At 46.1% G+C, this 21,893-nt stretch overlaps 1 protein-coding gene across 2 annotated transcripts in view; it reads right to left on the reverse strand.

Moving 5' to 3' along the window:
* The window catches only part of DCP1B (decapping mRNA 1B), a 43,273-nt gene that overhangs the window by 15,628 nt on the left and 5,752 nt on the right, over positions 1-21,893 (reverse strand). For both annotated transcript variants that reach the window (XM_018048690.1, XM_018048689.1), the window contains exon 3: positions 21,411-21,538. In XM_018048690.1, the coding sequence (XP_017904179.1) occupies positions 21,411-21,538 (128 nt within the window). The remainder of the gene's footprint in view (positions 1-21,410; positions 21,539-21,893) is intronic.

Here is a 21,893-nt window from a genome sequence, read left to right on the forward strand (position 1 = left end):
CGCATGCACAGACGCACACCGAAGTGTCCTGTCCTTGCAAACACAGCACCTGGACACAACAGGCACGTGGCGAGCGCATAGCCAATGAGCAGACTGAAGACGAGCCCCAACTCTCTCACCTCCAGCTCTGCAGCGTCGCTGCCTCACATGCCTTCACACACTCACACATTCTCCCATACACACACGCACACAGAACTCACTCACGCACACACACATGTTCACACACTCACACATTCTCACATACACACGCTCACACAGAACTCACTCATGCACACAAACGTTCACACACACACATTCTCACATACACACGCCCACACAGAACTCATTCGCACACACACATGTTCACACACTCACACATACTCCCATACACACGCCCACACAGAACTCACGCACACACGTGTTCACACTCACACATTCTCACATACACACGCCCACACAGAACTCACGCACACACACATGTTCACACACTCACACATTCTCACATATACATGCTCACACAGAACTCACGCACACAAACACGTTCACACACACACACATTCTCACATACACATGCTCACACAGAGCTCTCACGCACACAGACACATTCACACACACACATTCTCACATACACACGCTCACACAGACCTCACTCACACACACAAACACGTTCACACACACATTCTCACATACACACGCTCACACAGAGCTCTCACTCACACATAGAAACACATTCACACACACACGCGCGTGCACACACACACACACACACGCTCCATCTTCTATAACTGTTGGACACCTGACACACATATTAGGCCTGGAAGCTTCTCTCCCTTCTCCTTTTTCCTGGGAAGGTATTATTAACTGAAAGATTGGGTTTGGAGGCCTTAAGTGAGGATACAGTGCTGAGAAAATAAAATTCAGTAATGAATCTGCAACACCAAAGTGTCTGCACAGAATATTTACAACTGTTTAAAGACTAGATGCAGCCACGACTTGATGATTTAGTGATGAAAGAACAATGTGGCATAATACAGTTGCTACTGATTCAGTTAATTTTCAAGTAAGTCGTATATATTAGTATGTACGATCTATGTCATTTTTATAGCAAAGGCTAAACAGGTCCAAAGGTCCCCCAGGTGGCCCAGCAGTAAAAAATCCACTTGCCAGCACAGGAGACGTGGGAGACTCGGATTCAGTCCCTGGGTTGGGAAGATCCCCTGGAGGAGGAAATGGCAACCCACTCCAGTATTCTTGCCTGGAGAATCCCATGGACAGAGGAGCCTGGCGGGCTACAGTCCATGGGGTCTCAAAAGAGTTGGACACTAGTTAGCGACTAAACAATGACACAAACAAGTAAAAAATAAGTTTATAAAGATCTAGTTGAGGATCTGGTAATATTAACCACATTAATAACACATTAACTACACACACATTTAAAAAGTCTTCACCGAAAACAGCTGCTAAGTTATGACAGGGCAATGGGAGCCAACAAAATATACTTTTAAAAGAAAATAATTTTCTTAATTTAAACTTCCGAAATATTTAATTATATGGGTATTATTTGATCATTCAAACATTTGTGACATTTTACTCACTGCCCCCGTCCCATCCCGACTCACCTACCAGTGGCCCTGTGGGTCTTTCTGTTTCTTGTCAGTAAAGATTCAGATATCAAAAGGTACAGGAAGTGTCGTTTTAGTGCTGTTAAGCAGATGCCTTTAAAAGGACTCTATAAATCTGACCCCTATAAATGGGGGTAATTTTTGTGGTCCGTGAACCAGGAGTCTATCTTATCTGCGAGTGCAGGGGCGGGGCAAGTGGAAAAAAACTCCAGCTTTCTCTTGATCGGACCACTGTTCTTTGAAACACACACACATACTGCTCTCTGATACACGGACACTGGAAAAAAAGAGTCAGAATTTTGAAGCCGATGCGCTGAGAGCCTTAGTAGCCAAAAAAAGTCTTTCACCCCAAGACCATTAAGCGAGGCTCTTAGGACTTGACTCCGGGCTCTTCCCGGCTCAGGGACACTGATCCCCGGTGCTAGCTGCCCCCACAGGTTCCCGCAGGCCGACCCACCGCCCTGTGCCCCCGAGTGAGAGTGGACTGGACCACCGACACTAAGATCACAGCGACTAAGAAACCTGCAGGCGGTGTGTGTTTTGGAGGCTTCAGTCCTCGTTACAAACCCAGGATCTAGCTCCGTTCTCTGGTTACAGTGAAAACTTCCTCTCCGTGGAGATAGAATTTTCCAGAACTACCAAAGGAGGAAAGTGATAGCAGTGGAGAAAAACACGTCACCGAGGAAGTGGAAGCCTGGTAGCCGGGGAAGAGCAGCCATTTATGCCTTGTCAGGAGAACGTGAAAGTAGAAATACATCTGTTGCCATCTGGGGGGATGTTACTCACTTGTGACACTTGACATAAGGAACCAGGTTCTCGTAAGGATCGGCCGCCAAGCAAACTATTGACATAAATGGGAAAGCAGTCTGACTATGTCATTACTACGAGAAACCCGAAATACAGATGGAGGGGAAGATATCCGTGGGAACATCTTTCAGACGTTGATGGGGGGGAGGGAGAGCGGGCCGGGCCTAAAGGGATGGAGGGACACCGTGGAGGTTTCCTGAGGACCCGACTGACTGCTTATCTCTAAAGCAGCATGGCTCTAAGATTAGAACGGGGTCATATTGAAACAACTCTTTTCATCCCAGTTAATGTGCCATTTGAATGTACAACTTAAAACAGTCGAGGAGGAAAAACAGATTTACCAAGTCCTTGCTCCCGAGAGAGAGCATGAGATAACACACAGAACTGGGCCTAACTTTCTTCTCCTTAAAATAGTTTCCCAGCCTGGGCCACATTCCACGGGAGCCCCCGCCTCTCGGGCCTGCGTTCCCAGCTGGGCAGGCCTATCGCTGTCCTGTGTCCCAGCGGCTGGTGGTGACCCACGCAAACCAGAGCCTGTCACCGGCCGGGAGGTGCCGAGCTGACGGGCTGATAGATCCATCACATCTCGCTTCCCTTCTTCCCGGGCGGCCACAGGGTGAGGCCAGCCTGGGGTGGGCAGTGGGCGCCGCAGGGAGGAAAGAAGACAAGCTGAACAGGACCGAGGGAGAAGGTGTGCTCCTGGCATTCTCAGGCTTGAGAGTGGTCGCTGCAGCCTAGCTCGAGCCTGGGACACGGGGTACTGAGCGGTCAGCGGGAGATGCTCTGAGCACTCTGGGGCCCCAACCCACCATGCTGCGAGCCTTCTTCCCCCACTCCACGCCCGGGTACCAGCCGCTGCCCCGCCGCCCTGCTGCCACCCAGGCGGGCTCCAGGGGTACGCTGGTACACGAGGCTCAGCTGAGCTGCTCCTATGTCTCTCCTGGAGGTAAGAGACCCCAAGATGGGGGGAGAACTAGGGAGATACTGTTGATATTCACTCTAAATCAGTTAATGACGCCCAGGATGGGCCTCCCCATGTCATGAACACTTTGCGTGCAGTCTTATCCTGTTGATGAATACAGGCCTTTAAAAGCACAGCTGTGAAATTCTGCCTTAAAACTGCCTTAACCTGGTTTATGTCATGCTTTGGGGATTCTTGGTTGAAAAGAGCAATGTTTGAGGCAGCAGGCAAGGTACCACCGCTGGGACCTGTCTGTTAAAATGCCATCTATTTACACCTTCTACTTTCCTTCTAATTCTATAAGAAAGATGAGCAAAACAGAATTTATGTATTAGATTTCACATCTGAATGTTGAGGGTACAACAGACATGAAAGAGAGCAAGCTGATGGTATCTGATGGTCTTGTTTTCTTCTTTTTAAATTTATCCAGCAGAAAAGTCTAAAATTGATATTTGAAGAGGCTGGTTGAAAGGGTCACAGAGGGAAAAGCCAATGTCCTTGAGCGCACCTGCATCTGGGGATCTCCGATCCTCACTATCACGGTGCATGAGGCGATTCTGCAGCCTCCCTGGGGATTACCTCATCTAGTTTATGTCTTAACAACTATTTCTAGAAATCTCCTTTGAAGACAGTCATCATTTGTTCCATATTTGGTCTCAAAAATCTTTCAACTCCAAATCGTGAAGGGGGTTTGCGATCTTTCAGCGATATTCACGCTAACGTGCGCAACTTTAAAATACAAGCCATACTTCCATATGGTCACTGAGGAGGTAAGCTAGAACGGCGACAGTGACGTCTGTGCGAGCAGGACAGGATGTCTGGTGCGGTGCTGCTCCCGCCCCTCCCACCCTGCTGTCATTCCCTTTCAAAGCGATCTCACTAATTTCTCTCAAAAGGGCAGGACAGTAGGCAGGAAAGAAGGCATTTAAGTCCTCTCTTTGCACTGGGAAAAGCCATGGAAACCAGGGAGTGTAATTACACAAACCTCTTCTGGGCACTTAAGGATAAGCCAAAAATCTTAAAATTCCTTCAAACCCCATTCCCTTCAGTAAGTCTTTCTCAAATGAGTGGAATAATAATCCCAGTGGAAGGACGAAGAACATCTAATCATATACTTGGTGTAAACACTTGTTGCTGAGGCTTTGCTCGAATACAGAATTGCTTGATTTCTTGTCCTGATTTTCCCTTGATAGTTTTTGTAGCTCGACCTCAAGGATGGTGACTGATTTACTGGCATTTGTTCCTAAGCGTGCCTGTGTGTGCGCATGCACACATATACAGCTACTGTCCTTCCGAAAGACCACAGGATAGTTAAACAGAGAGTGAGGGTGTGAACCCTCAGAGCTGGAGGTGGGCGCAGGTGGGCAGTTCAAGCACCTGACACCTGGGGTGGACGGTGGTCTCCTGTGGTCACAGTTCTGTTTCTCGATTTCCAGGTTCAATCTGTTTGCGTAAAATATGCCCCTCCTCTGGCTTTACAAACAGAATACATAACGCATAAAAACAGTGTCTATGTTTGAATGACTTGGAGACTTGGTTATAAGAGATGGGAAGTCATCTTGTTTAAACTAAGGTTCGTGTGAACTCTCACAAGGACCAAAGGTAGGGTGGAGGGAAGGAGGAGAAGGGGGTGCAGGAAGCGGGGTGTCTGAGGGCAGGGGCTGTGAGGGGGGCTCTGTATCCATGGCTGGGCAACGGGCTGCATGGCTGCTTTGTGCTGACCGGCCTTTCCGCCCCATTCAGACTCTGCACTAAAGACGCATTCCATCCGCATGCTCTTTAATGCCTATAAAGTCACATTCTTTCATTCATCTTCTGCCTCAGCTCCACTGACCAAACCCGGACAGAACCTTCGCTGGCCCCGAGAGTCCACATAGCACTGCTATCTTCGGCCCCTGGTCTGGTTCTTTTCATGTGACATGGTTGTACTGCACCTCACACATCAGGGGTCCCATGACCTCCTGACATTAGAGGTGCCCAGTGGATGAGAAGCAGCTTGTATTCTGTGAGTGACTGAGGCATGCACATTTTGGGAAAAACAGGAGAAAGCCTGGACGAGTGCTGTGAAGTGAAACAACCTTCCTCTTCCTAAACAACCTCCTTACCAAGTTAAGGCCATAGACAATGACAGAGTCAGCCTCTCGACTAAGCTGGTACACTAATTTGGATCACATTATATGGATCTCCCAACTGTAAATGAGAATTCACTGTCTTCAGAGGAAAAGATGGGTTAATCTTCCAAAGGTTTCACTTCTAACAAATGCATGTTATGTCATTAGACCTTCCAAACCTCCACAGAGGTCTTTATGCTCCCCAAACAGGGAATCTGAGGTCTGTCTCTGCCCTCAGGTTCATGAACAGTCACATGGAATCTTCTCAATTATATACTAACTTCCTAATTTTATTTATTTGAGGAGAAAGTTGCTTTAGTCTGGGAGATTTAACAGAGTAAATAAACACGAAAATTAGAAGCAGAAATAGTCATGGGTGATAACAAATATAAATAGGAACAATTTATTTTGTTTTGCTGGCCATTTATAGTTTAATTCTGCCCATAAACTGGCTGGTTAACCCCCAAATCTCCAAGAAGATAGGTGTGGGCTCTCTGATGTGTCTTCCCTCCCAACGCCTTGTCCTTCAAGACTCCTCTAGACTCCTGCTTCTTTGCTCCTATAGTTTTTCGTAGATCCTTGGACTAAACAAAAAAAAAGCCCATGTCATAAGTATTTACTGCTCCCCCCACCGCATCACGAGCAGTGTGGTGTATCCAACAGATGTTTGTTGAGTTAAACTGAAATCCAAGACGTTAGATCTTGAACCATCTTCACGACAGGCGCCTCCATCCTGGCTTACATGTTGTAGTCTGGACGAGGCAGGTCCTCCCCATGACCGACCACACCTTCCCCGGGACTCACAGCATAGGGCTCTCCTCCACCAACCCTGTCATGCTCCTGCCCTCACTCCGAGTTTAATTTGCATCAAACACCCGATCATCTTTGATCATCTTCGGCATAACTTATGCTGATGGGCTTTTGCCATCAGCTCCCTGCAGCTGTAAATTCTCACAGCCTAGCACTGCGTGGGTACCAATGTTCTCATTTTCTGTGTATTTATTATTATAACAAGGCTACCGTACACCAGTTCCCTGATGGACTATCTGTCAGGCACCGGCAACTCAGAGCTCAAATAATGCAATTAACCTGTAGGTTTACAAGTGTTTCTCTTGGTGTACAAGCATTAGTGCTTTGGTGTGGCAGAAAACACAGCATATTCCGGTCAAATCTAATGATAGTATTCTGAAGCTTACATAGAAAAGCATCTACATTATCTTAAAACTGTCAATTCTTCCCAAAATACACTGAAACTGTGTTATCCAGAGTGAATCTTGATATAGCAAAATAAGTCTTGTCTCATAGAATTATAGTTTGTGGGAAATATATGTTTAAGGCAAACATAAAACAGAGTATTTTTTACAGGTCAGAAACTTGTTTTGATGAAAAACAGACTTTCTCATGCTGAAATCAGATTACTGAATTAAGTGTTTACTAGCAATAGGAATCGGAGAAGGCAATGGCACCCCACTCCAATACTCTTGCCTGGAAACTCCCATGGATGGAGGAGCCTGGTAGGCTGCAGTCCATGGGGTCGCTAAGACTTCACTTTCACTTTTCACTTTCATGCATTGGAGAAGGAAATGGCAATCCACTCCAGGGTTCTTGCCTGGAGAATCCCAGGGACAAGGGGAGCCTGGTGGGCTGCCGTCTATGGGGTCGCACAGAGTTAGACACGACTGAAGTGAATTAGCAGCAGCAGCAGCAGGGATAGGAATAGCTTTGTTGAAATACACTAACCATAAAAATACATAATCAATGAAAAATTTCTAAGATTTCACAGAACAGTGGTTTAGTAATGGGGCCTCATGCCAGTCTGTGACTGAGGGAAAATAAGCTGGAGTTTCTGTACGTCTTTCGTTTCGACCTTAATCTATAATTATGGAAACAGCAGACCCCACTTAACCCAGAGCCCTTTCAGTTATAAGCAGTCAAATTATGGTTTGGTTCCTTTGTTAAATTAGAGTCCTATGGTTGACATAGAGGATAATTCTAACACCAGTTCTTGCCTAAAATTTCCTTCCTCCAAAACCCATAAGAACATGAAAAAATTGTAATTTTTTCCTTCTGTGGGTTAAAAATAACATCCCAATAGCTTCAAATTGATTATCTGAGACTACTTTCTAAGTGATTTTTGGACAAGAATAGACACAAACACTCGATGCAGCCATCCTGAGCGATTGCCACGTGCAAAGCACTGTGTTAAGGAAACTAAAAGACGTTTCGCTCGTTAAGCATTTCGGAAAACGTTTTGGAATCCAGTTTCTCTCTGCCGAGATTCAGACTTCTAGCGTGTCAGTCTGGACTTTCAAACACAAATGATAAAATACAGTCATTGTCGAGCCACAAGAGCAGAGCGTAAATCCAAACGGCACTGCTACACAGATGTTTCTCGGTAAAAAGTGACCTCTCATTTTAAACATATGTATGTATTTTTTGGCCACGCTGGGTTCTTAGTTGTGGCATGCAGGCTCTTGCAGTTGCGGCACGTGGGGTCCAGCTCCCTAGCCAGGGGCCCTGCACTGGGAGCGGGGTCTTCGGCTGCCAGGGAAGTCTGTGCACAGTGACCCCTCTCTGGCTCCCCTCACATCGAGTCTGCGCCACTTACACAGGGCTGCCGCCCGGTCTCCCTCGTCTGCGCGTGCCAGACTGTTAAGTTCCGAGGAGAGCTTTTCCCTGCACTCCGGGTGAGGTCCTGTCTGCAGTGAGTCCCCTGGTCCCAGAGCATGAGGAATGAAGGCCGTGTGAACTGGCTGGCCAGGCGGGAGGGGCGCTGAGGACCTGCACGGAGCATGTAACCCAGGGAGCTGTCGGGTATCCCAAGGCAAGAGCGGAAACACGAGAACCCACAGTGAGGCTCTGCTGTCGTGAGGCTTTTCAGAGTGGGCCAGCCTTGAGATAAACAGTCTCCTTCAGAGCTTAGACCTGTTCATGTGCTGAACCCCGGCAAGAGAACAAAAAAGCAACTCTTGGGTTTAAGGTTGGAGTGACAAGTGTCATCACTCAGTTCCCCGTAGACGTGTGCCCCTTAATCACGTATGAAAACACATTAGCTCCTGAGCCATGGTTTGTAGGAAAGAGGTCAGTTTTTCAGTTAGAATGGCAGAGGAGGCTACAATGAGTAAGATTTGTTGACCACAGTGTAAATTTAAAATTGCTTCTTTTAAGAAGCACAGGCTGGGAGGAGGGGGAGGGGGGCAGGTAGAGTGTCCTTGAAGGCTGCCCCGGCCACTGCACTCATGCATAGCAATGAGCCCACTGATGGCACAGGGCACCCCTTCTGACCGCCATGAAACGTCAAACTCCTACCCACCCCTCCCTGCCAACGTGGTCTGAACGAGTTTAAGGATCTTCCTCTCCCTGCCCAGGTCCTGAACGGACAATATTCTGTTGTCATTCCTGCAAACACTGAGATTCTGTCCAGTAAGAGCATCAGGTATCTGAGTCTTAGTTGCTGGGTGGGCCTCTCCCTAGTCGCAGTAAGCAGGCGCTACTCTCTAGGTGAGGTGTGTGGGCTTCTCACTGTGGTGGCTCCAGGGTGCACGGGCTTCAGCGCTTGCAGCACTCACGCTCAGGCGTCGCGGCTCGCGGGCTCTGCAGCACAGGCTCAGCAGTGGTGGTGCTGTGCGGGCTTAGCTGCTCTGTGGCCTGTGGGATCTCCCTGGACCAGGGATCGAACCTGTGTCCCCTGCACTGGCGGGTGGATTCTTGTCCACCGTGCCACCGGGGAGGTCCCGTACAATTACTTTGAAGGGATTTCTGGACTCTAGACAACTTCAGCGGTTCAATACTCAATCCCTGAAGTTTGTATGGGAGATGGTGTGTGCATGTGCAGACAGGTGCTTTTGGAGGTGGGTCGGCACAAAGCACAGCCCCCCAGAACAAGGCCTGGCCCGTAGCAGGAAAATAGCTGATATTTGAGGGTGTGGTGGAGGCAGGCAAGCAGGAAGCCCATCAGATTCTCAAAGGGCTCTGTGACCCCCAAAAGGTTAGGAAGTACTATCCGAGGCTACGGACATACCAGTAAGGATCTCAGAATGGAAAAATAAACTTGCCATTATCTGTGGGCTTTCATTTCCCTAGTAATAAATTTACACAGGGCTCACTTTTAACCTTTCAAATTGCTTTTGTAGTAACTGCCTGAACTGATTCCAAGGTTAAGACAACAGATGATAAAGCCTCAAGGTCTTAGAATCTGCTGGATTGGGAGAGGTTTTGCTCCTCCCTGCCTCCCTGGTGGCTCAGACGGTAAAGCATCTGCCTGCAGTGTGGGAGACCCGGGTTTGATTCCTGGGTCGGGAAGATCCACTAGAGAAGGAAATGTCAATCCACTCTAGCACTCTTGCCTGGGAAATTCCATGGACAGAGGGGCCTGATAGGCTATAGTCCATGGGGTCGCAAAGAGTTGAACACGACTGAGTGACTTCACTTTCACTTTCGCTCCTCCCAGCGGCCTGAGGCCAAGGAGAGGCTGATGGCACTGAAACCCCCGGCATCTTCTGCCACCTGCCCAGGTTCAAGCGCTGTGACCTGAGCTCAAGGCGGGATCTTTGTGTCAATCTCCATCATGAAGTCATAAAGAGGGAGGAATTTTGGGAAAGTGGGGCCACTCTGTGGCTCCTTCTCGATCACCCTGAGCAGAACATCATTAAACTGGACAGAAACATCAGACATATGTAGGTGTGTAATGACTCGGATTAAGATACAAGTATCTGGGAGTTACTTTAAGTACATTGTGACTGGATGTACTTATGTACTTAAAGTACCTCCAGTGACTGGATTTCCCTGGTGGCTCAGATGGTAAAGCATCTGCCTACAATGCGGGAGACCTGGGTTTGATCCCTGGGTCGGAAAGATCCCCTGGAGAAGGAAATGGCAACCCACTCCAGTACTCTTGCCTGGAGAATCCCATGGATGGAGGAGCCTGGTGGGTTACAGTCCATGGGGTTGCAAAGTGTTGGACAGGACTGAGTGACTTCACTTCAGTTTAAGCACATTATACCTATCTTCTTACCCAGATCTGGTCATTTGCCGTGTTTATTTGGTAACACAGAATACAAATAAAATACAAGATCAGGTCTCTGCACAAGGGGCCTGTAATTTATGACTCACGCCAATGCTTTCAGCATAGCACAGGTGGTCAACACTACTTCATTCATGGTGACCTGGCACTGAGAACCAACGTCTCACAAGAGGCTGCTTCCAAATTCTGACCTATCTGTGCAAATTTGACCTTCTCACTGCTATTCAGTTCAGTTCAGTTCAGTCGCTCAGTCATGTCCGACTCTTTGCGACCCCATGAATCACAGCACGCCAGGCCTCCCTGTCCATCACCAACTCCTGGAGTTCACTCAGACTCACGTCCATCGAGTCCTTGATGCCATCCAGCCATCTCATCCTCTGTCATCCCCTTCTCCTCCTGCCCCCAATCCCTCCCAGCATCAGACTCTTTTCCAATGAGTCAACTCTTCGCATGAGGTGGCCAAAGTACTGGAAAGTACTGGAGTTTCAGCTTTAGCATCATTCCTTCCAAAGAAATCCCAGGGCTGATCTCCAAAGAAATCCTAGGGCTGATCTCCTTCAGAATGCACTGGTTGGATCTCCTTGCAGTCCAAGGGACTCTCAAGAGTCTTCTCCAACACCACAGATCAAAAGCATCAATTCTTCAGCACTCAGCCTTCTTCACAGTTCAACTCTCACATCCATACATGACCACTGGAAAAATCATAGCCTTGACTAGACGGACCTTAGTCGGCAAAGTAATGTCTCTGCTTTTGAATATGCTGTCTAGGTTGGTCATAACTTTTCTTCCAAGGAGTAAGCGTCTTTTAATTTCATGGCTGCAGTTACCATCTGCAGTGATTTTGGAGCCCCCCAAAATAAAGTCTGACATTGTTTCCACTGTTTCCCCATCTATTTCCCATGAAGTGATGGGACCAGATGTCATGATCTTCGTTTTCTGAATGTTGAGCTTTAAGCCAACTTTTTCACTCTCCTCTTTCACTTTCATCAAGAGGCTTTTTAGTTCCTCTTCACTTTATCCCATAAGGGTGGTGTCATCTGCATACCTGAGGTTATTGATATTTCTCCCGGCAATCTTGATTCCAGCTTGTGTTTCTTCCAGTCCAGCGTTTCTCATGATGTACTCTACATAGAAGTTAAACAAGCAGGGTGACAATATACAGCCTTGACGTACTCCTCTCCCTATTTGGAACCAGTCTGTTGTTCCATGTCCAGTTCTAACTGTTGCTTCCTGACCTGCAAACAGATTTCTCAAGAGGCAGGTCTGGTATTCCCATCTCTCTCAGAATTTTCCACACTTTATTGTGATCCATACAGTCAAAGGCTTTGGCATAGTCAATAATGCAGAAATAGATGTTTTTTTGGAACTCTCTTGCTTTTTCGATGATCCAGCGGATGTTGGCAATTTGATCTCTGGTTCCTCTACCTTTTCTAAAACCTCACTGCTATTATCCTCTTACAAATAAAATTACTATGAGGATTTGTGGAGAAGTCTTTTGGGAATGTACACGTTTAGTTAGAACAGAAGAAGGCAGTCATGGTTTACCTGTACAGACAGGACAGGTAAGCTGGATCAGTCTGGCAAGGAGTTTAGGTTTATCAGTTTTACTTTTTTCAAAGAACCAGTTCTAGGTTTTGCTGATTTTCTCTCCTGTTTTTCGGTGTTTTATTTCACTGATTTCTGCTCTTATTTTTCTTTCCTTCTGCTTGCTTTGGGCTTAATTTGCTCTTCTTTCTAGTTTCTTAAAGTGGAACCTGAATTACCCGTTTGAGACTTTCCTTCTTTCCTAGTAGAAGTATCTGACACTATAAGTTTCCCTACCAGCCCAATTTCACTCGCATTTGCCATGTCTTTTCATCTTTATTCAGCTTGTTTTCTAATTTTCTTCCCTCTCTGACACATGAGTTATTTAGATGTGTGTTGTCTAATTTGAAAACTTTTGCGGGTATTCCAGGTTATCTGTTACTGGTTTCTAGTTCAATTCTGCTGTGGTCAGAGGGCATACTCAGTATGGTTGCTATTTCTTTAAAAATCTTTAGGCTTGCTTTATGCCCCATGATAAAGCTGACCTTGGGTGCTGGCCCACGAGCACCTCAGAAGAGGCTGTCTTCTGCTGTGGTTGGTGGAATGTCTGATAAACGTCAACTGCCTCAAGTGAGTTGATAGTGTTATTCAAGTCTCCTACAGACGTGCTGCTGCTATTTGTTCAGCCAATCACAGAAAGCGGAGCTCAAGTCTCCAAGCACAACTGCGGGTTTTAACTTTTGAGTATCCTGAAGTTCTATCATCAGGTGCACATATTAATGATGGTTAAGTATTTCAGGTGAATTAATCCTTTTAAGATTATGCAATGTATCTCTTTACCCCTGGTAATTCTCTTTGTTCTGATGTCTATTTTGATAGTAATATAGCATCTCTGGCTTTCAGCAAGTTTTAAAAAAATCTATTTGTTTTAAAAATGTAAGTATAGTTGATTTATAATATTGTGCTCATTTCAGGTATGCAAATGATTTAGCCATATATATATTCTTTTTTCAGATTCAATTCCCATATAGGTTATTGCAAAGTATTGAGTAGAGCTCCCTGTGGTATACCGTTGGTCCCTGTTGTTTTTCTTGTACATAGTAGTACGTGTATGTTTCTCCCAAGTGGCTTTCTTTTAATTAGCATTTCCGTGGTCTGTCTCCCCATCTTTTGCTCTGTTGGTACTTCCTTTCTTGTCTCCTTATGGATTATTAAAATGTTTTAGTATTCAGTTTTCATCTATCTATTGGTTCTTTCTTTTTTTAACTGGCTGCTCTAGGAATCACACTATACATATCTAACTTCAGTTTACAGTTATTTCACCACTTCAAGCAAAATGTAAAGGCTTTACAACTACACAGCTCGTCTCCCACCACCCTTAACCCCACAGCTGGCATGTGAGTTACATCTATACACAATGAATCCCCCTCCTGATACTGCTGTAACTTTTGCTTTTGATAGTTATTTGCATTTTAAAGAATCCGAGGGCGTTTTTTTTTTTTTTACTATTTATGTTGCTCCTCCTTTACCCCCGAGGCCCCGACCTTCCCTCAGCAACACTTCCCTTCTGTCTGAAGAACTTTCAGCCTTTATTTCACAGCAGGTCTGCTGACAGGGAAGTACTGAAGGTTTTCCTTCACCTGAGAGTATCTTTGTTTTACTTTCCTTTCCGAGGAACATTTTCACTAGAGACAGAATTCTAGGGTGACAGCACTGTCTCCAGACTCCAAGGTTTCTTGGAGAGAAAGAAGAAATTACTGTTGTTCAAAACTTTGTTCTGTAATGCATCATTTCTGGCTCAAGGCTTTTTGTGTGTTAAAGTCTGTTTTTCACCAGTTTGATGATGTTTATGGGCATGATTTTTTCTGAGTTTACCCTGTTTGGGGTTGTCTGAGTTTACCCTGTTTGGGGTTTTCTGAATTTCTTGAATCCATACATTTGTGCCTCACCAAATTTGGAAAAATTTCAGCCATGCTTTCTTCAACTACTTTTCCTACAGCAGTCTTTCTCCTTTCATGGGACTCCAATGACCCAAATTCAGGCCTTTGGGCATTGGCCAACAGGTGCTGCGAGGCCCTGTTTTTTTTGTTGTTGTTGTTTAACCTTTTCCCTGTATATTCTTCAGGTCAGACAGTATCTACTGATGTATTTCATGTTCACTGACTCGTCCTTCCTCTGCCATCTCTGTACTGCTAGTAAGGCCATTCACTGGACACCCTATTATTCTGTTCCAAATGTTCCCTCTGAGTTCTTACACTGCTTCTCTGCTGAGAATTTCCATCTTTCCACTCATCTCTGAGGACCTGTCCCACCTCACAGGGCACAGTAATTGCCTTACAGCCAGCCGCTGGCCTACCATGCCAGCATGTGGGTCATCTTGGGGCAGCCATCTGCTGACCGACCTTCCCCACGAGAGCTGTCGGATTTTCCTGGCTCTCTGTGTGATGGATAATGCTGTGTTGCATTCGGACGTTTTGTTGAGACTGTGAGAATCTGTCTTCTGAAAACTCTTCAGAGTCTTCTGAAAACGGTGATGGACTTGTTCAGGTTTAGACAGGAGGATGGTTAGATAGCATCACAGACTCAATGGACATGAATCTGAGTAAATTTGGGGAGATGGTGAAGGACAGGGAAGCCTGGCATGCTGCAGTCCACGGGATTGCCGTCGGACACGTCTGAGTGACGGAACAACAACAGACAGGAAGTCCCGTCCCGCCTTCTGTGGACGATGGTTCCCACGTCAGCTCTATTTTCAGAGGTATGTCTGCCCCATGCAGATGCCACTGAGGGGCTGGCCTGGTGCGTGGTGGTGGCGGACGTGGTGGGTTAGTTCTCCAGGCCTCGGCTGTGGTTCTGTGGCTCTGGCGTGTGGGCGTGTATGATGCTCACAGGTGAGATTGGGATCTGTGTCAGTTCAGGGATAGAATCAGGGGGTCTCTTCATCCAGGGCACTCTCCAGCTCACAGGGGCCCTTCTCCCCAGTCTTCTGGCCAGACTCAGGGTTTCTTTCAAGAGGTCTGACTTCTCACATTGTCAAGTGGACTCCATAGCTGGGCAGCTTGCAGGGTAAAGCAAAGAAATATCAATAAAAAAGCTCATCTATATATGAAAAAGTGAAAGTCGCTCAGCCACGTCCGACTCTTTGAGACCCCAGTGGCTATACAGTCCATGGGATTCTCCAGGCTAGAATACTGGAGTGGCTAGCTGTTCCTTTCTTCAGGGGATCTTCCCAACCCAAGGACTGAATTTGCATCTCCTGCATTGCAGGTGGACTCTTTATTGTCTGAGCCACCAGGGAAGACGTGTGTGTGTGTGTGCGCGTGTGTGTGTACATGCTAAGTTGCTTCACTTGTGTCTGACTCTGTGATTCTATGGTCTGCAGTCCACCAGGCTCCAGGCAAGAACACTGGAGTGCATTGCCAGGCTCTCCTCCCGGAGATCTTCCCAACCCAGGGACTGAACGTCTCTTGCATTGGCAGGCAGATTCTTTACTGCTAGTGCAACCTGGGAAGCCTATATATATATATATATATATATATATATCTCCTAGGAGTTCCCTGCACACTTGAGACCACAGGGGCCCCTTCTCCAGTCTCTCAGGCAGCTTTTCTGTGGGACGTCAAGTGCCTGTCACCCTTCAGTGCCGAGGTGGCAGCTTGGGTTTGCAGGGCAGCCGGCTTCGGGCCTGGCTGGGAGAGGAGGGGAGACTCTTCACACTCTGAGCTCACAGGAGCGCATTCTCCAGGCCTCCACAGAGAGGTGCCCCCTGGCTTCTGATGGTTTTGTCCACAGTCCTGGGACATGGCTCACTCTTGAGTCACACTCAGGAGATAAAGCAGGAGCGAATAAACCAGGAGACTTGCCACCACACTGGCTGTTCTTCAAGTTCTCACTTCCCCTTTGATAAACCTGCTGTTGTTTACTCTCAGAATCCACAGGCTCTCTGGAATTCTGTTCTGTCCACAACTTTCACTGTAGCCAGTGAGAGGAGTATCAGTGTGAACCTGCTCTCTTTTGGCTGGTGTTGGAAGCTGATCTCTCACTCTAACGAGGTATGAGCTAGCCCAGGTAATGTAACAGAAGCCTGGCCTGCGATGGAAGTGGGACTGGAAAGAGAAAAGGGCCAAGACCCGGCCACGAGCCGTGAGAGCCTTGAGTTCACTTTGCCATCACTGTACGCTAAAGTCCCTTCCGTGGAGACCGAGCTCTACAGACGGGCACAAGATGTCCCCTGCTGGTTGATATGCAGGCGCACTGAGCCACCAGAGAAGCCCTCTCCAGTTGTATTTTTAATTTCATAAAAGTAAAACATATATATATAAAATTTTAAATATCAGACGCTGTGAGGTTTTATGACTGACAGCAGAGTTCTTCTCCAGGCATGATGGGCCTGACTACTGCTCCCCAAAAGCAACCTTCCCCATGACAGTGACTTCTGCTTTCCATTTCTTTCTGATCCAATGGTTTCTCTGTTGTGTCAATCTGTTTTTCTATATGTCATGTATACTTTTCTTTTAAAGATTTTTTTCTTGATGTGGAACGTTTTAAAAGTCTTTTACTGAACTTGTTACAGTAGTGCTTCTGTTTCATGCTTTCGTTTTTTGGCTGTGGAGCATGTGTGATCTTAGCTCCCTGGCCAGGGATCGAACCTGTACCCTCTGCATTGGAAGGTGAAGTCTCAACCCCTGGACTGCCAGAGAGGTCCCTACACTACTTTTTGATTCTTAAAAAAAATCCACTAAAGAGAATTTAGTTTTCTGACAATACATGCACACTCTGATCTAGAAACACACATACTTTTCCCTCCATATTTCCTATGTAAAGTATAACACTATCTCACATTTGGTGTTTGTCTTCATCATCAGTGGAGCCAAATGGTGTACTATGACTCAATTTCCTTTTCTGTACGAAATTTTGTTTTCCCAGGAATCAAGAATTGCTTCCTTTGTTGTTTTCTATGCCCTTAGCTTTCAATGTTTCTACATCATTAAGCAAAATCACTGAAAAAGGAACTGTAAATACCCTAAGAGATTCAAACTCTCAGGTGTAAACTTTTTCTTGGACACCCTCCGGAAGCCCTCCATCTTCCTACTCTAATTAAAACAGACTTTTCTTTAGTTCAGCTGCCTAGGGGGTCACCATGGACTCTTTACCACTGCTCTCAGAATTCCTTTACCTCCAACCTGTGCTTGGATTCCCTCCCTTTCCTGTGTGGCTTGTGTGTCTGTCGCAATAGCCCAGGTTACGCTGCGGTAACAAACAACACTCAAACGCCAATGGCTTACACAGTACGTGTCTGTCATGGGCCACCTCTGTACCACGTCTCCATCATTCCAGGACCCAGGCTGACAGGGCAGCTTCTGCCTAAACAGCCTGAGTCCTCACAGCAGAAGGAAGAGATGTGGTCAGTCAGGAGCTGGTTCGTACATATCTGCTCACTTCTACCCACATCTCTCTGGCCAAAGTGACTCACACAACCGTACTTGAGGCCTGGAGCGGGGAGAGGATTATACAAGAGCCGCCTGGAGGGGTGAGTGGGGAGGAACCAGATCACACTGTCGGGTCTGATGTTAACAGACCAGAGGTACCGTCTCCTGCAGGGCAACAGCTAGTGGTCGTGAACAACGAAGCAGTCACAGAGAGCCTTCCTCTATCTTGTTCGTGAAATCCACCCTCCATCTTCTTCTTTGTATCTTCTTTTTACTCCTTTATTGTCATTTCAGTTGTTCTAGGAATGTGTTCAATCTACCACGTTGAGCCAAAAGTCTGCCAACCAATCACTTTAAAAGGGAACTTGTAGGACACAGTGTAACTGAAAGATGAGGACTGTCTGTAACTATCACTTTCACCCTTTCCCACTATTTGAGGCAGCTTTTCTCAGATCCTAAAATGTCAATGAAGCACTGCAGTTTTTCTAAAACAGCTTTGATTCTAAGTATCTTGACTTCTGCCTTTTCGGATCTGCTGTAAGCGCCAAGCTTATGTCTGAAATAAAATCAACCAGCTCAAAAGAATTTCATTCTAATTCTGTCACCATAGACAATACTGTATTCAACATGCTGGCGAAGCTCTGAAATCTTCCTGCCATTGCTGTCTGTAACTTATCTTAAATAAGATGATATAGTCTTATTTAGTCTTACAGGAAAATATGGTTCTAAAATACATCTCCCTATACCAGAATCTTATTTAGTTTTGAAATGGCAAACAGTTACTAGAGGGTAATGGGACACAAGAAATGGTCGAATTCAGCTTCACGTTACATTATTTTTATTTGATATTCTCTTTTCGAATAACTGAGATATAGTAGATTCTCAACCTGAAAAAAAAGAAACTCGCTTTTTCACCTCCGGAGTGTACACTTTAAAACTAAAAGGTAAACCTGGCTCAGACCCCTCGCTCCTCTGCTGGCACTTCCGCTGCGCGGGCCTGCATGTCTGAGGCTGGGCTTACTCAGTTCAGATGCTCTTTCCATCTCAAAAAAGTTACAGACTCCGTAAATTATGTAATCCCTCTAATCTCCATTTCCTCATTTACAAAACAGAAATAGGAGGATTTCTGAGGAAAAGTGATGAGAATTAAATAACCCATAGAAAGCCATGACGTCATGCCTGGGAGGCAGTAAATGCTCAGTGTAAGTTTGTTGAGAAAATAAAATTTCTGTCCTAATACGGCAGCTACCCTATGTACCGTGAGAACTTACAGAGGTCAAACTTTATGACAGCCAGGCTTAAACATCATGCATGTTTTACTGTAATAAAACCATATAAGTTGTGTTTGGCCAAAATCCAAAGTTACTTATTCATTAACATTTTTTTTAATTAAATGAAAGTTTGAGATTTCTACCTCTTTATTTTGCTCTGCTAAATCCATATAATTCTAGGAAGGGACAGTTACCTCCTCAGGTACTAATTTTTTTAAACCTAATGTTTAAAAACCCAGAGTCTGAAAAACTCACTAGAACCCCTTCTCAGTGCTGCCTCTCGACGTGTCCCACCCTGGCCTGTGACACACGTCGGCCCAAGTGCAATGTTAGGACTAAACAGAGATCCCTGACTCAACAGAACTCAAGAGGTACAGTCGAAAACACAGTCCTGAGGGAAGCTGGGTTCATCTTCCAAAGGCTGATGAATGAATCTTTACATCATCAGAGAATATACAAACCCGGGGCAGTTATTACACAGAGTATCAGAGTTATTTAAAAACATCTGCAAAGTACTGACCCTCTGAGAGCACCTGGAGCAAAGCCTTCTGGGAAACTCGGACGTCAGAGGCCGAAGAGGCTTTTGTAAATAAACTAAAACCGAATGACTGGCTGCACAGTCAAGACGCACCAGATAATAAAGACAAAGAGCAAAATAAACTCAGTAAGGTAAACAGATTCACTCCCTTTCATTCCCCGCTGTCCAACTGACTTCATTTCTTTCCTATGGAAGCTCATTAGAGACACTTGAACACGCACCGAGAAGGCTGCCTTCGATCTGCGCTCATGTGGGACAGGGTCGGGGGCAGCCCAGCAGGTGCAGGGAAAGCAGCGGGCCTGAGGTCAGAGCGTGTGGGTCTGGCAGGGCTGCGGCCCCTGGACACGCGGTTCTCTCAGCTGCAAAGCAGCAGGGAGCAGTCTGCCCCTCAGAGCTCGGACGAGGAAACTGGGAAAATGAAGGAAAACACCTGGAATGGTGCATCCAACAGAAACATGGGTGAACCACAAAGGAGAGCCACAGAGGGAATTTTAAATGAAAAATAAAAAGCAGCAGGTGAAATTAAGTTTAATAATACTTTTTATTTAACTCAATATACTAAAAAATATATTACCATTTCAACAGGTAAACTGATATAAGACTACTGAGATTTCTTTTTCACATTTTTTTTTTGTACTAAAGTCTGTGGAAATCAGTGTGTTTCTGACACACACAGATCAGCTCGATTCAGACCAGCTGCCCACAGGACCGCATGGGACAGCGCAGCGTGGTGCCCAGGAGGGGCTGAGCATGTTTACCAGACCCTAGCAGACAAACCCTGTGGGGCTAAGTCAACCACATCAAACAAATTTTCCTATCTTTGGTATAGTATATAATACCTAATAGGTAATACTGCAGCAAGAATTGGTCGGTATCATCCATACCGACTAGACTCAGTATTTATCCAAAATAAGAGCAACCAAAAATTATTATAAGCCACTAATAGTCGTTCATTTTATATTTATTTTTGTGGTTAATTTTGTTTATTAGGATTTGAATTACATATCAATCTCACATAGAATCTAATAATCTCAAAAAAAGAAACTATAACCTGACATAACAGTAAGTACACAAAAAATCTGAACTACAAGTTACAATTGATTAAACTACACCTTTGGGCAAAGAAGCAGTAATAGAAAACAAAATATTTCTCTATTATGCTAAACTTCTCACTTCACAGGACCTGCCATTAGAAAGTCATGTTTAATAGCTTTCTTGTAATTTTTTTCTTATAAAAGGTTAGCTGCATTCTCTAAATAGGATGACCACTTATTATGACAACTCAGTTACAAGTGAATATAATTTTAAGTAAATATAATATTAAAGTGATGCTATATTTACTTCAGAACAAGTCAATGGGGATAAAGCACAAAATATGACTTGTGTTACATTTGTTACTAAGGTAACACTGAGTAGTACACAGTAGGCGAATTCTTGGACCCTGAGCTCAAAGAACAGGGTGGAAGATGAACAGAAACCGTTTCTGAACTGCAAAGTCATCACGGAGCAAAGCACACGCACCCGTGTTTCTGCAGCTCTGAGTCTGCTCTCATTTCCTGTGTGGAGAAGCTCCTGAATCATATCACTCTCATCCACTTTTGTGGGCTGCCCCACAGTGCAGCAAGTGGTCAGATGAGACACAAGAGTGTAATGGACATAGGATGGTGGGTGGGCGGCTGCTACCTCATTTCCCCCCGACAGGGACCGTTTAGTTAACAGGACTCCAGCTTTACCAAGTGTTAGGAAGTTCTTAACAACCAAAACTCTTTGGACTTTAATGTCCATTTACTATGTACTCAAAAGACAGTGCTTCTGGAAGACAGGCCCCCTCCCCTCGAGCATCCCATTGGATGCTCAGCCGCAGGGACCCACAAGCTGAATCGCTAGTCAAGGTCCTCTGTGGTCTCCCGGCCCAGGACTCCCCTCCCTGGCCCCGCTCGGGCTCAGACACAAAGTGGCCCAGATGTGGGAGGACGAGCTTTACACATTCACACCTTCACAGTCACACTGTCTCCGTCTAAACTCTCCGGAGGAAGACGCCATCCCCTGCCGAGCCTTGCACCTCCCAGGCCACCCGTGCTGACCCCGGTCCCGGACACCAAACACCACGACAGTCACCACAGTCCCTCACATGTGCAGACTCACATCTGGCGTTTCTGTAGAGAAGGAAGGGGTCCTGTAGCAGGAAGTCCAGGTCTTTGGTGATGGGCTCCGTCCTGTTCTCCATGCTCAGCCTGTTCATGATGGTGAAGCCGTGCTTCGGAGACGCGGACCTAGAGGTCGCCGGGGCAGGGGACACGGAGAGGGGGCGTTCAGAGCAAAGCGTTTCCAGGACAGGGGCGGCCGTCGCACCTTCAGCCTTCCTGCCCCTTCACCGTGGGCCGCATCAACGGGCTCACGCGTACGGTGAAGTCCAGCCCTATGAATCTGGGTGGGTGGGGGGTGCACAGACACACAGCTCATTTCCCTACGAAGGCTGCAAGCTCCTTTAAGGCAGACATGGTAACCACTTAAAAAAAATTACTGACACATACTTTTAAAGAAGCTAGACCGTTGATATACATTGTATATCACAGTCACAGGAAATGCTACTGTTGGTCTGAAATTGAAAGTTGCATAATTTCTTAC

The sequence above is a fragment of the Capra hircus genome, chromosome 5, assembly GCF_001704415.2.
Source record: "Capra hircus breed San Clemente chromosome 5, ASM170441v1, whole genome shotgun sequence".
NCBI classification, from domain to species: domain Eukaryota; kingdom Metazoa; phylum Chordata; class Mammalia; order Artiodactyla; family Bovidae; genus Capra; species Capra hircus.